The following is an 11554-nucleotide window of genomic DNA, read 5'->3' as shown; positions in this document are numbered from 1 at the left end:
GCCAGAGCCTGAATTCTAACCTTCTTGTAGGGATCTCCAAAGTGTGTTCTAGCCTTACTGCACTGTATTATATCATAAAAAATAAATCAGTAATTATTTAAGCAAATGTGCAATTTTATCTCTTGTATATAGCATGTTATACCTATATTTCCTGTTTTGTTCATGCGGAGCCTACACTTAACAGCAAAGGCAAAATCTTAATCCTCTTTGAAGTTCCAAACTAGCATAGTGCTTTGCACATACTAGGTGCTGAGTAACTATGTGATTCATTGTGTTCCTAATATTATGCCAGTAGTGATTTTAAACCCCTCACAAAGGAAAAATAATGGAATTCGTTTGCTACATTAGTTAAGCTAAAAATATTTTCCTATTAAAGAAAAAACTGTGTCTTATTTACATTTTTATCCTCTCCCAGAGCCAAACCCAGGCCTTAAATGTAACAGGTTTCTGATAAATCAGTTGTTAATGAATAATGGTCGCTGTGCAATTATGAATAATTCTTAGAGACGCTCTCTCTATTACTACTGTTTAGGATGTTCAAATCAACCTTACTAAGAGCATAATTACATAGAAACCAGATAATTTTGAGCCTGGAAGGACTTCTTCCCATAACGTTACATGCATTTGTGTAACATCAAAGACATCTTTCATTTTAAAATCCTACTTCTTTGGTAACAGGAAAATAGTTTGTAATCCTCAAAATATAGTAGATAGTACACAACGTAAATGAGGTGATCTTCAACAGTCTTTGAAAAAAATAAAGCAATACCAGCAAGATTAAATTTGCGGAAATACTCACATTTAATTAATTTATCTAACTTGCTGGGAAAGTGGGAAGGCAATTAATAATGTATCAGATAATTTTCCACTGTTTACTTTAACAGTATAGACCTGGTCAGAGGTTATCACTTTTAAATTTCATCTTCAGTAACGGAATCAAATTTTCTGTTACATAATGAGAAAGACCTAAGGTGTTTTGCTGATGTTGAAACTAGTCAATCCTTGTTTTCCACATTGCCTCCCCAGCTATGCACTTGAGGAAACATTTCTGGTTTTTCAGCCACTTACCTCATGCATCCACCTATATTTTACAAAACACTAGTAGTGGGTATGCCCACAAAAAGCAAAAACTTAAAGTACTTAAAAGGTACAATAACAACAACAACCACAACAAGAAATTTTGTGAAGTACATAAAGAAATCTCTAACTTTTGCTTAACACAAAATATAGAAATACTAGCCTTCCTGAATATTAAACAAAGATAACAGATATCCATTGATATCACTGAGAAAGAAGAAAACACTATAGCATTATAGAAGGTTTATTTACTCAGACTACTTTAAAGATTAGTGTCCCCTATATCACATCATTCTATCAATCCTAGCCTGCTATGTCAATAACTAAAGCCATCAAATAAGTAAGAAAAGCATAAAAAACAGCAATAATAAAATATGGGCAAAAGATGTAAATAAGCAATTCACAGAAGGTAAACTCCTGCAGCCAATAAATATTTGAATAGATAGATAGATACACACACACACATATCCATAAAGAATGGAGTGGTCCAGACTGTGGCAGAAGCAGATATAAATATATTAATGTGTATGTGTTTGTGTGTATATATGTATTTATTTATATAAATGTTTCCCAGGTGTTAAAGGGTATATGGATCCTGAATCCATTATTCATTGTAAATGGCTGTTTGATTTTGTAAACTCACCACAGAAGACAGTTTGTCATTATCTTCTGAAGTTGAACTCCTACTTACACTAAGACCCAGAAAAATCCATTCCTTGATATACATGCAAAAGTATTCTTGCACATTTACAACAGGAAATTTGAGCCAGCATATTCACAGCAGCACAATCTTGGAAGCAAGCAAAAAGCCTACTGCCAACAGAGCAGATGAATAAGCTGGTTCTTATGCAATGGGAATATCACACAGCAGTAAAAATGAATGATCTACAGCAATATGCAATGGTAAGAATGAATCTTAGCAATACTTAATAAAGTTAAGAAAGCATCAAAAGATTATATATAGCAAGTTCAATACAATTAATATTTTAAATATACTTAAAAAAATAAAGATAACCTAAAATGATATTTAGAGAAAAGCTATGAAATAATTTAAAAAGGACCCAGAATGGGGGTTACTTTAGGTGAAGAAGACAGGAAGATAGGATGGAAGAGACTACATAGCAGAACAAAAGTTGCTGTCAAGGTCCTACTGTTGTGCTGATTGATGGTTCAGGTTGTATGTTTATTGTATTTTAATAAATGAATGAATAGATGGAAGGATGGATGAAAAGAGTATGTGTGGGCCTATAATTAGAGTTTGTCATGAATCAAGAATTACTAATCCCATTCAACTCTGTGCACCTGAGGCTTATTAGAATAAATATATTTTAAAAGGCCTAGAGTATAAAGCAGCAATGTTTAATGATATACAAATGCAAGCTGATACATTTTTTCATCTAAACAAAATGTAACAACCCAGTGAAGTATTACCTAAACATCTACCAATTTACTAATATCCTATGATCTACTAGATTTTACAGTGTCTATTTCAGGAAACACCACATGCATTTTGTACATCCTTATCCTTAAGAAAATGTAAATATTTGCTAGTACCCGTATGTCTTTTTTTTTTCAAACCAAGAGCATAAGAAAGTAAATTTATATTATGTATTCTATCTCCTTTTGCTTCTCAAGGGCATCTTTCTCTCAACTATCCCTTCCTTCTACTATAACTTTAAATTATCCTGTACTAGATTATCCCCAGTAGTACACAAACATGTCGGTATAACTAATCTTTAAAAAAAAAAAAAAAAACAAGCTTTCTTCTTTTTCTTCTCTTTCTGAAGGAGAAATAAAAAACTATACTCACTATATCTAGTTTTTCCTTTCTTATTCACTCTATTATAATCTGGTTTTTGTACTCAGGATCCACTGAAATTCCTTTTGTTAATACCATCAGTTTTTCCCTCTATATAACATTGTTCCCACCAACTTTTAAAAATAACCTAATTTCTTCCATTTTTAACAAAGCTCCTCTAATTCTACCTCCTTCCATCTACATTCCATCTCTGTGCTACCTTATACAAACGCTCAGAAAGAAACCTCTTCCACTGTCTCTTGAACGAACCAAATCAGATTTTCACATCTGCCATGCCACCAAAACTGCTCTTATCAAAATCACTGAAGATGTACACATTGCCAAATCTAGTGGTAGATTTTAAGTTCTTATTTTTCTTGATATGTCAGGAGCATTTGACTTAATTGATCAATCCCTCCACCTCTTTGAAATGATTAGTTTTTATTTTTTATTTTATTGTTTACTTAGCATTTTTTACTCTACTTACCCACACTCTCTTGATTTGCCTGCTACCTCAGAGGCCATTCCTTATCTTCCTGGGACAGATTCCTCCTCCTCTCTCCCTACTTCTTGACATTGGAGACATCAAAGCTTAATATTCCTACCTCTTCTCTATCACCCTTAACCCCCTTGTGCTCTCTTTAGTCTTATGGCTTTATAAACCATTAATACTGACATATCCATCAGGTACATCAGGTTCACCCCCACATGATATTTAATAGGCATCTCAAACTTAATATATCCACATGCAACTCGTTCATCCATGCCCCTAATCCGCTTCTGCCAAACTCTATTTTTCTAGGTGTTCAAGTCAAAAACTTTGGAGTCAGCTTTGCTACTCCCTTTCTCTAACATCCCACTTGATAGCTGTCATCAATTGACTCTAACTTCAAAATACAGCCAAAAGCTAATCATTTCTTACAAATAAACAAACCTCTTTGCCACCAACTTGGTCAAAGTGTCTACTTTCTCTTGCCTGATTGATTGTGAAAAACCTCTGCATCTGCCCCTCTGACTACCTGTTCTCAACACAGCAGCCAAGGTGAGCCTTTTATAATTTGTCAGCTCAGACTTTGTCCCTGCTAAATCCCTCCAATCATTTCTGATCTGACTCAGAGTAAAAGCAAAGTCCTTATCAGCTTGCAAAGCTTACCACGAACTTGTATTTTTATCATACTGACCCCTTCTTACACCTCAGCCCTATTAAACATCACCACAGTGAAGCTGACTTTGTGCTTAGCGTGTTTGCACTAAGAGTTCCTTCTCCCCAGAAGACCCCATGCCAAGATGGCTTATGCTCTTACCTACTCATGATCAGTGTTCAAAGATCACCTTCTCAGTGAAGCTTTCCCTAACTACCCTAGTTAAAACTGCAACCTCCCCTGCTTTATATTACTTTATAGCAATTAATCAACATCTGGCACACTCTATACTTTACTTGTTTCCTATTTTCTGTGTCTTCCACTAGAGTGTGAGCTCATGAGGACAGGGAATTGTACAGTCCTCCCTAACTTTAAATAACACCATTTTTGCCCAGTTTCTCAAAATAGAAATCAGAGTATTTTTTTAAATTTTCCCTTTCTTTTACCATCCATATCAAATCTATCACCAATTCTTTGTCAAGTTATACCTCCCAAAAATATCTATCACCAGTTTTATCACACTTTTATCCAATTATGTCCATCTTTACTACATCTACCACCTTATTCCAAGCAACCATCCACTTAATGGAGAGAACAAGAAAAACAAACACAAAAGCTTCATTGGTCTTCGTGCTTCCGATATTGCCCCACCTTCTTTTCTAAACCTTTATGCAGCCAGCAGATGGGTCATGTTACAATCTAAGTCACGGTAAGCCATGTTCTCCACTTAAAGAACTACAATGGCTTCCAGATTCACTAAGAGAATAATTTGAGCTTTTTTACAGGATCCCCAAAGGCCTCCCATGACCTGGCTTCTGCTTATCAGCCTTTTCTTCTGGCTACAAGCACACAGGACTCCTTTCACTGTCTAAATCACACTAATCTATTGTCTCCCTTTGAATCTTTGCACTTTTTTTTCTGCCCGAGGACACTTTTCTCTTACCCTTTCGGTCCCTGGCACCTTTAGATCTCAGCTTAAAAGACTTCCTTTGAACACCTTATTTGAAGTAGATCCCTCAACCCAATTTTTTCTGTCTCTCTTAGCATGATATTAGATCGTCCTGTGGCATTTTCATTTAATTATTTTGTTATTTATGTCTTTGTTATTTTTGTCTTTCTACACTGCTTAGCTGTAAAGTCTATGAGGACCTGTGTCTGATCAGTACATCTTCCCAACCTAATATTGTTCCTGAATCTCTTAATACACATTGGTTTAACAAATGAATGAGAGAAAAAAATGAATGTGACAAATGAGAAGAAAATGAAGCTCTATCTTCCTGTTGCCCAATGGATTTGAAGTATTCTTTTCATCTGTATATTTCTAAAAATATATACTTTGTTGACATTCAATTAATAAAGCTAGCACATAACACATAAATTTAATTTTTAGATTGAGATATAGATCATCTGAGAACATTGTAAAGACAATTTGATTTGTGTAAAAAAGTACTCCATGTTAACCTAAATATATACAATTTTCCATGTTTACTTTTCCATTTAAAAATATTATTAAAGGTCTAAAATAAAAGTTCTCATTTCACTCCCTTGGGAGAAATGTACTCTCACTTATTTTAGGGACCTACTTAATTTAGTAACAAGAAGGTATATTCAGGAAAATTTGACTCTGGATAAACAGGATGATGCAAAGAAAGCCTTAGAAGCAGATACAGCAATGCACCAGCCGCTTGACTAAGGTTTGAAGACTGGGGTATGAGTTCTGATCCCGTCAATTACTAGCTATAGGGCTGGTTCTTGGGCAATTCATTGGGACTTTTCTCAGCCTCTTCTCTAACAGAGAGATGACACCTGCTCTGCTTATCTCTTTGTGTATTTGTGATTATCTTATTAAATATTATATGTGAAAATGTTTTCAAAACTATAGAGGACTCCACTAATATGAAATCCTACTGCTAGTGAGCAACCTTGCAAAATTGACTCTGCTTCTCTATTCCCATTTCAGAGAGGTTATGGAAGATGGTCCAAGGCAATCATATATATTTAAAGTATTTATTATTCCAGGTCAAGTGTCTAAAACTGTTGAGATGCACAAAAGGCTGTGCAAGCCTTCAATAAATGGAAAATGGGTAAGGGCAGGCTTCCTAGACTGTCTTCTAGCGGTTAGTACCTTAGCTATTCATGTTTAAGAAGGTGTATAACAGTGTTGAAAGTAGGTGGCAAAAGTAAGCACGAATGATTTTCTAGCTTCTTTGTGGAAAGCTTCACTTGTGTGCCACTTCTAAGCCAGTGCAAGCTACCTCAGGATGATAGCAACTGATTTGTCACAGACTGAAAGAACTATATCCTTTCAGAAGTCCCAATCAAGCTTCTCTCGCCATGCTGCCTTCCTTCTCTTCTCACCTCTTCCCCTTTTCTTCTCCAGTTGGAGAATGTAAGAGACAAGGGAGAAGAGATCCTGGAGGGATGAAAAAAAGAGAACCATTTCAGTTCCTCTTATTTCCCCATTGCAAGCTGTGCTGCTGAGTTAAAAATATGTAATTTAGTTTCCAAATGTATTTCAACCCCTGCCTGGCCTACTGAGTAATCACAAACCATCCAATTTCAATTCAAATCTTTGCTTTTAGCTTTCTTTTAAATGGAACACAGCAAAGTTGTATAAACAGACATAAAGTAAATGCCCCACAAAGAGCAAAAGCAGGATTAAAGGAACCAGGAAGTACATCCGTATTTATAGCATACTGGTCAAAATCTGAATTGTTTTCATTTTATTTTTAAAATGCCAAACTTTCTACAAAGGATACAGTGTCATAGCAGAGATCAAAATTGCATCATCTAAGAGTTTGTGCTAAAAATTAGTTCTGTTATTATTTTCAGTGGTGCACATTTACAACTTCATGTAAACAGATAACACATTTTCTGCAGGTGAGAATTACTATTCCTCTGTCACATTTGGAATACTATGCATTTACACAGAATGACCTACTTCTAAAAAGTGAACCACATCCACCACAAATATTTATGAACGGAGCCCAAAATACCCTACACTGTGCTATATAGTAAATATTTTAATGATTAATCAACTGCTAACCCTCAAAGTAGGAGAATTCAACACCTTCCCATAAACCTATGAAAGTATGACAATTGGGTAATGCAGATTTCTTGGCAGTGACAACTAAGATGTCTAATAGTGCCTTTGAGATAATTAGCAGTATTACAGCTAACCAAAACCAGTAATGTCTTATATAGATTATTTTCATCCATTTTATCATCTGTGTAATGCTACAGGAGAGAGTAGATGGTAGAAAGGATCTGTTTACAATGAATTCCTTCTTCCTTTCAAACTATAACTTGCATTATAACTAACTGGGCAGATACTATTTTAACTTCCAACATTTAATAGTTATATAGTTTCAGTTATAACTGTCCACTGTCATTTATGTTCAGGTACATCAATTCTCTGATGAATATTTAAAACTACTGTGATTTGACACTTGTTACTTTTTTCTTCACTTGAAACGTCAAGTTTAAAACCTTTATGGGCATATGTCTTCTTCTATTTATATAATATAGTCTTAAATGCTACCATATCATCTAAAACATTCTCAAAAAAATATTTCTGATCTAAAATGATAATTTCCCAGTCATTCATAAACGCATGCATTGACAAATGATTCACTTCTGTAAGAAGGTAAATGCAGTACAGGCAACCTGTCCCTGGAGAGGCAACGTTCAAAGAACCAGGAGAAACTTATCTTTCTCATCCATCTTTATCACTATCAACATAAAAATACTGAATTAATACCCTCAATGTCTTCCCATAACCTTCTCAATAAAACTCAGAAAAAAAAAATGGTTTGGAATTCAGAAGACCTGATCCTAGCCTGTAATTAATATGCTCTGTGCCCCTGAATAAAGCACTTTCCCTTTTCAATCCTTAGTATCCTCATCTGTGAAATGAGAAAAACCAGACTAGATAGACTCCAATCATCCAGCTCTGCTCCATCCAACTCTATTTTATATCCAACAACTTTTTCTAACCTGGGACCACACTCCTTCTACCTCATATCTTATGCTGTCCTGTTCCTCAAATCTTTTTCTTCATTCTCCCACCATCTCCTCTCCTGTATATACTCAATAGGAGACATAAAATTCCTCCGTGCTTCTAATATTATGTGATACTCACCACATAGTATGTGATACTATCTCAACATGCATGGGTTTGTCTTTTAAACATACAACTTGACCTGATTCACATCCTGCCCCTGCCACTTAGTAACTGTGAACTTTCACCAGTTACTTAACTTCCCAATCCTCGATTTTTTAATCTGTAAAATGGGAATAGTAATGGTTTTTTCTTAGGGTTATGGTGAGGATTAAATATAGTAATGCCTGTAAAATGCCTGGTATATATGAAAATTAAATACAATATTAATGGTTGTTATTATTGTTACTACTATTAGAATATAAGGTGCTTTAAGATAGAATATTTGTCTTATTCAACTAATTTTCTGAAGGGTCCAACTAATGCAGTGTATTGGAAAGAACAGGGACTTTGAGGTCAGAAGACCTGGGCCAATTCTACGAGTCGGACCCTAGCAAGTCACTAATTCTCACTGAACTGGACTGAGAGGCTGTTTGATGTTAAGAATTTTATCTTAAGATTTCTGTGAATCTAGTGCATAGTACAAAGCTTGCCACATAGATTTTCATTACATACACAAAGAAAATATGAATATGAAAAAGAGCAACAGTACTGTTAGTGCATGTGCCTCTACTAAGCCCTTTACAAATATTTTGTTGAAGAAAGAAATAAAGCTGAAACATCTCTGACTCCAAAGTCTACAGGAAAGCAAATGCCACGTCTCCGAAGAAAGAAAATAAAATTCTATCCTCTGTAGAAAAGAACAGAAAGGATTGGGTTCTCTAGCAGAGTAGACAGCTTCTTGCCCTAAATTCACGTTCTAGGTAGAGCACCTGCTGAGGTTTTGGCAGAGGAACGGACACGCGGGAGGACAGTTCGGTTCAGTTGCCTCAAGTGCAACCTGCTCTGAGCCAAGTGGCCAGGTTCAGAGAACTCCATCCTCAGGACGCAACGCGGCCCAGCAGCTGAGCCTGGATTTCCCATTTTTGACTCTTCCCCTCCAATTTCCCCCGCCCAGGAGTCAGGTCCCGGTAGGTAATTAGTGTGGGGGAGAGCCAAAGATTCTGAGGGGGCAGGGAGATGGGAAAGTACTGGTGGGGGCGGCCTTCTTGTCACAGGTCTCACCAATAGAGGAAGGAGAGAGAGACAGTGAGAGACAGAGAGATCGGAAGATTTTTCATTTTTGCATGCGAGGCATACCTAATGATATTCCCACAGACAGACAGACAGGAAGACGCAGAGAGGGACAGACAGACACACTTGCGCGTTTGAAATCGTTCATACCCCCAAATCCAGGACGCAGCCTGTTGTCATAACCATCGAGCAAACTGTCCAGGATGCGGGTAAAATTTTCCGGGCACAATTTCTCCTCCTTTTGGTTCTGTCCTGGGGATTCGTTTAAACTGCAGGCGGAAAAAAAAAAAAAAAAAAGCGGGGGCGGAGGGGATTATTTTAAGAATCCAGTGGAGAACAGGTGGAACCAGGTTTGTCTTCAAGGGAGAGTCGCTTGCCCCAACCTGAAGGTGGCAGGGCTGGGGGCTGGGCTGCGGGAGACAGAGCGGTCAGGAAAGGCGCAGCCCGCGCACACGCACCCCAGTGCGCACTCGCGCCCCGGTAGCCACACGCTTCCTCCACCCCGCGCTTCTTCTGCTCTCCACGTCTACGCGGTCACAGAAAAGCCTGGCTTCGGCCCCCGATTTTACTGCGGAGACGGAAAGGTCTGGTTCGCCCCCGGGAGGGGCGGGCGGCCGAGGGGTGCCGGGAGCTGGCCCCTTCCCCACCTTGCGGTTGCCCCCCAGCACTCCGGAGAACTCACCAAACCGCCAGGCACAGGACGCGCAGGAGGGCGAAACTGACCCCGAAGGACAGCGCGATCGCGGGTACCTTCTTGGCAGAAACCATCTTTGCCACATGCCATACTTTAAGCCTGTTCACGTTTCCAGGCTCTCGAGATGCCCTGGGCAGGGTGCGAGGAGCGGGCAGAGCGGCTCCGCGGCGGGCGCACAGTGGCGCTCACGCTCGCCCGCGCTCCGCCGGCCCGAGCCGCGGTGGGCGTGTGTGTGCACGCGGCCCGGGGAGGCGGAACCTGCCTAGCCTCGCCCCCTCCTTTCTCGCCCAGCCTCCCGCGTGTGTGTAGAGCTCTGGATACGGCTCCGCACCCTTCCGTGCCCGCACCCTGCGGACTGTGGGGTTAACATCGGCGCGCCTGCCACTCAAGGCTCGGCAAGTTTCTTCCGACCTGTAACTCGGGGATGAGGACCGGGGTCTCTCGCCTCTTCTTCCCATCCGCAAACCCCCACCCCAAGTGGGTCCCCGCCCACAGCAAGAAGAGGAGCTTGGGCTCCTCTTCTCCCTCCTGGCCCCCCTCCCTTGCTCTGGGGTTTGGATCTAACCAATGAAGCGCCTTTCTCCTTAGGTTGTGTGAAGACCTATTTGTCCCCGTCGTCAAGTCTGGAGGCGGAGACAGGGCGGGTGATGAGATGGCTGGGCCTGAGGGTGGGAGGGGGTGGTGAGGGGACGGGATCAAGTCTGGACGGAAACAGCCTTTGGGACTATCCCCTTCAAGTGCGGGGGTTAGGGAGAGGGGGTCGGGGAAAGAAAGAAGATTCTAACGGGTAACAGGTTTTACAACTCACTGGGTGGACTATCTCCAGACTGTTAGGAAGTGGACTTGAGCCTCACTGCAGTCAAAGCATGTGCCAAGTTGTTGCTTTAAAGACGCCAGATTCCTTTTCCCACCCCCACCGTTTGCTGCTCCATCCTTCCTCTGGGGGCGAGGGGAGAGGTGGAGACAAGCGACCTCCTCGGGTCAAAATCACTTTCACTTCTTGTGATACTCTTCTTTTTCATAATGGAGCTGAATTACTTCCAGAAGTTGACTGCTTTACAGAGGAAAAGGATGGCTGGGGAGAGAAAAGAAGGGAAAGAAAAAATGAGAGAGAAAGAGGACACATAAATTAAAATGGAGGGGAACACGTCTTAGTTCACTTATAACTTGGAACACTAAGCACTATACCTTTAGTGTTCTATTGAGTAAAGCACTTCCAATAGAACTTTTGAAAACACTAATTACTGGTTTCAAACGGGAAAAGTGTCTTTCACATTGATAAGAGATACACGTGGCAATTTTCTTACATGGCTTAATGACCTAAGTGATTTCCATAGTGTTAGGTCCCTGGAACCAGACACCAATTATTATGTTATATTTACAACTTCGATGGTTTGTTCAAATTTTGATGACTAATGGGCTGGTATGATATGGAAACACGATATATTAGAGAGTTTTTTTGTTGTTGTTGTTTATTTGTTTCAGTCTCCAGATTAAAGTTTTCTTTCAAAGCAAAAGAGAAGCCAAAAGTGCCCATAGTGCATAGCAGCAAGAGCTGTGTGCTCTCATGATATTTCGTATTCTGTATGGCTTCCTTCGTGGAATTTATT

At 39.3% G+C, this 11554-nt stretch overlaps 1 protein-coding gene across 1 annotated transcript in view; it reads right to left on the bottom strand.

Moving 5' to 3' along the window:
• The window catches only part of GABRA4 (gamma-aminobutyric acid (GABA) A receptor, alpha 4), a 66834-nt gene extending 55837 nt beyond the window's left edge, over positions 1-10997 (bottom strand). Inside the window, exons 1-2 of the mRNA XM_008584387.1 lie at positions 9933-10997; positions 9401-9519 (exon numbers count right to left, since the gene is read on the bottom strand). Coding sequence (XP_008582609.1) covers positions 9401-9519; positions 9933-10018 — 205 coding nt within the window. The 5' untranslated portion in view covers positions 10019-10997. The remainder of the gene's footprint in view (positions 1-9400; positions 9520-9932) is intronic.
• Positions 10998-11554: the final 557 nt, after the last annotated feature.

The sequence above is a fragment of the Galeopterus variegatus genome, unplaced genomic scaffold (assembly GCF_000696425.1).
Source record: "Galeopterus variegatus unplaced genomic scaffold, G_variegatus-3.0.2 Scaffold3253, whole genome shotgun sequence".
Classification (NCBI taxonomy): Eukaryota; Metazoa; Chordata; class Mammalia; order Dermoptera; family Cynocephalidae; genus Galeopterus; species Galeopterus variegatus.
Note: the sequence above shows the minus strand (reverse complement) of the source record. Positions and strands in the feature narration are given on the sequence as shown.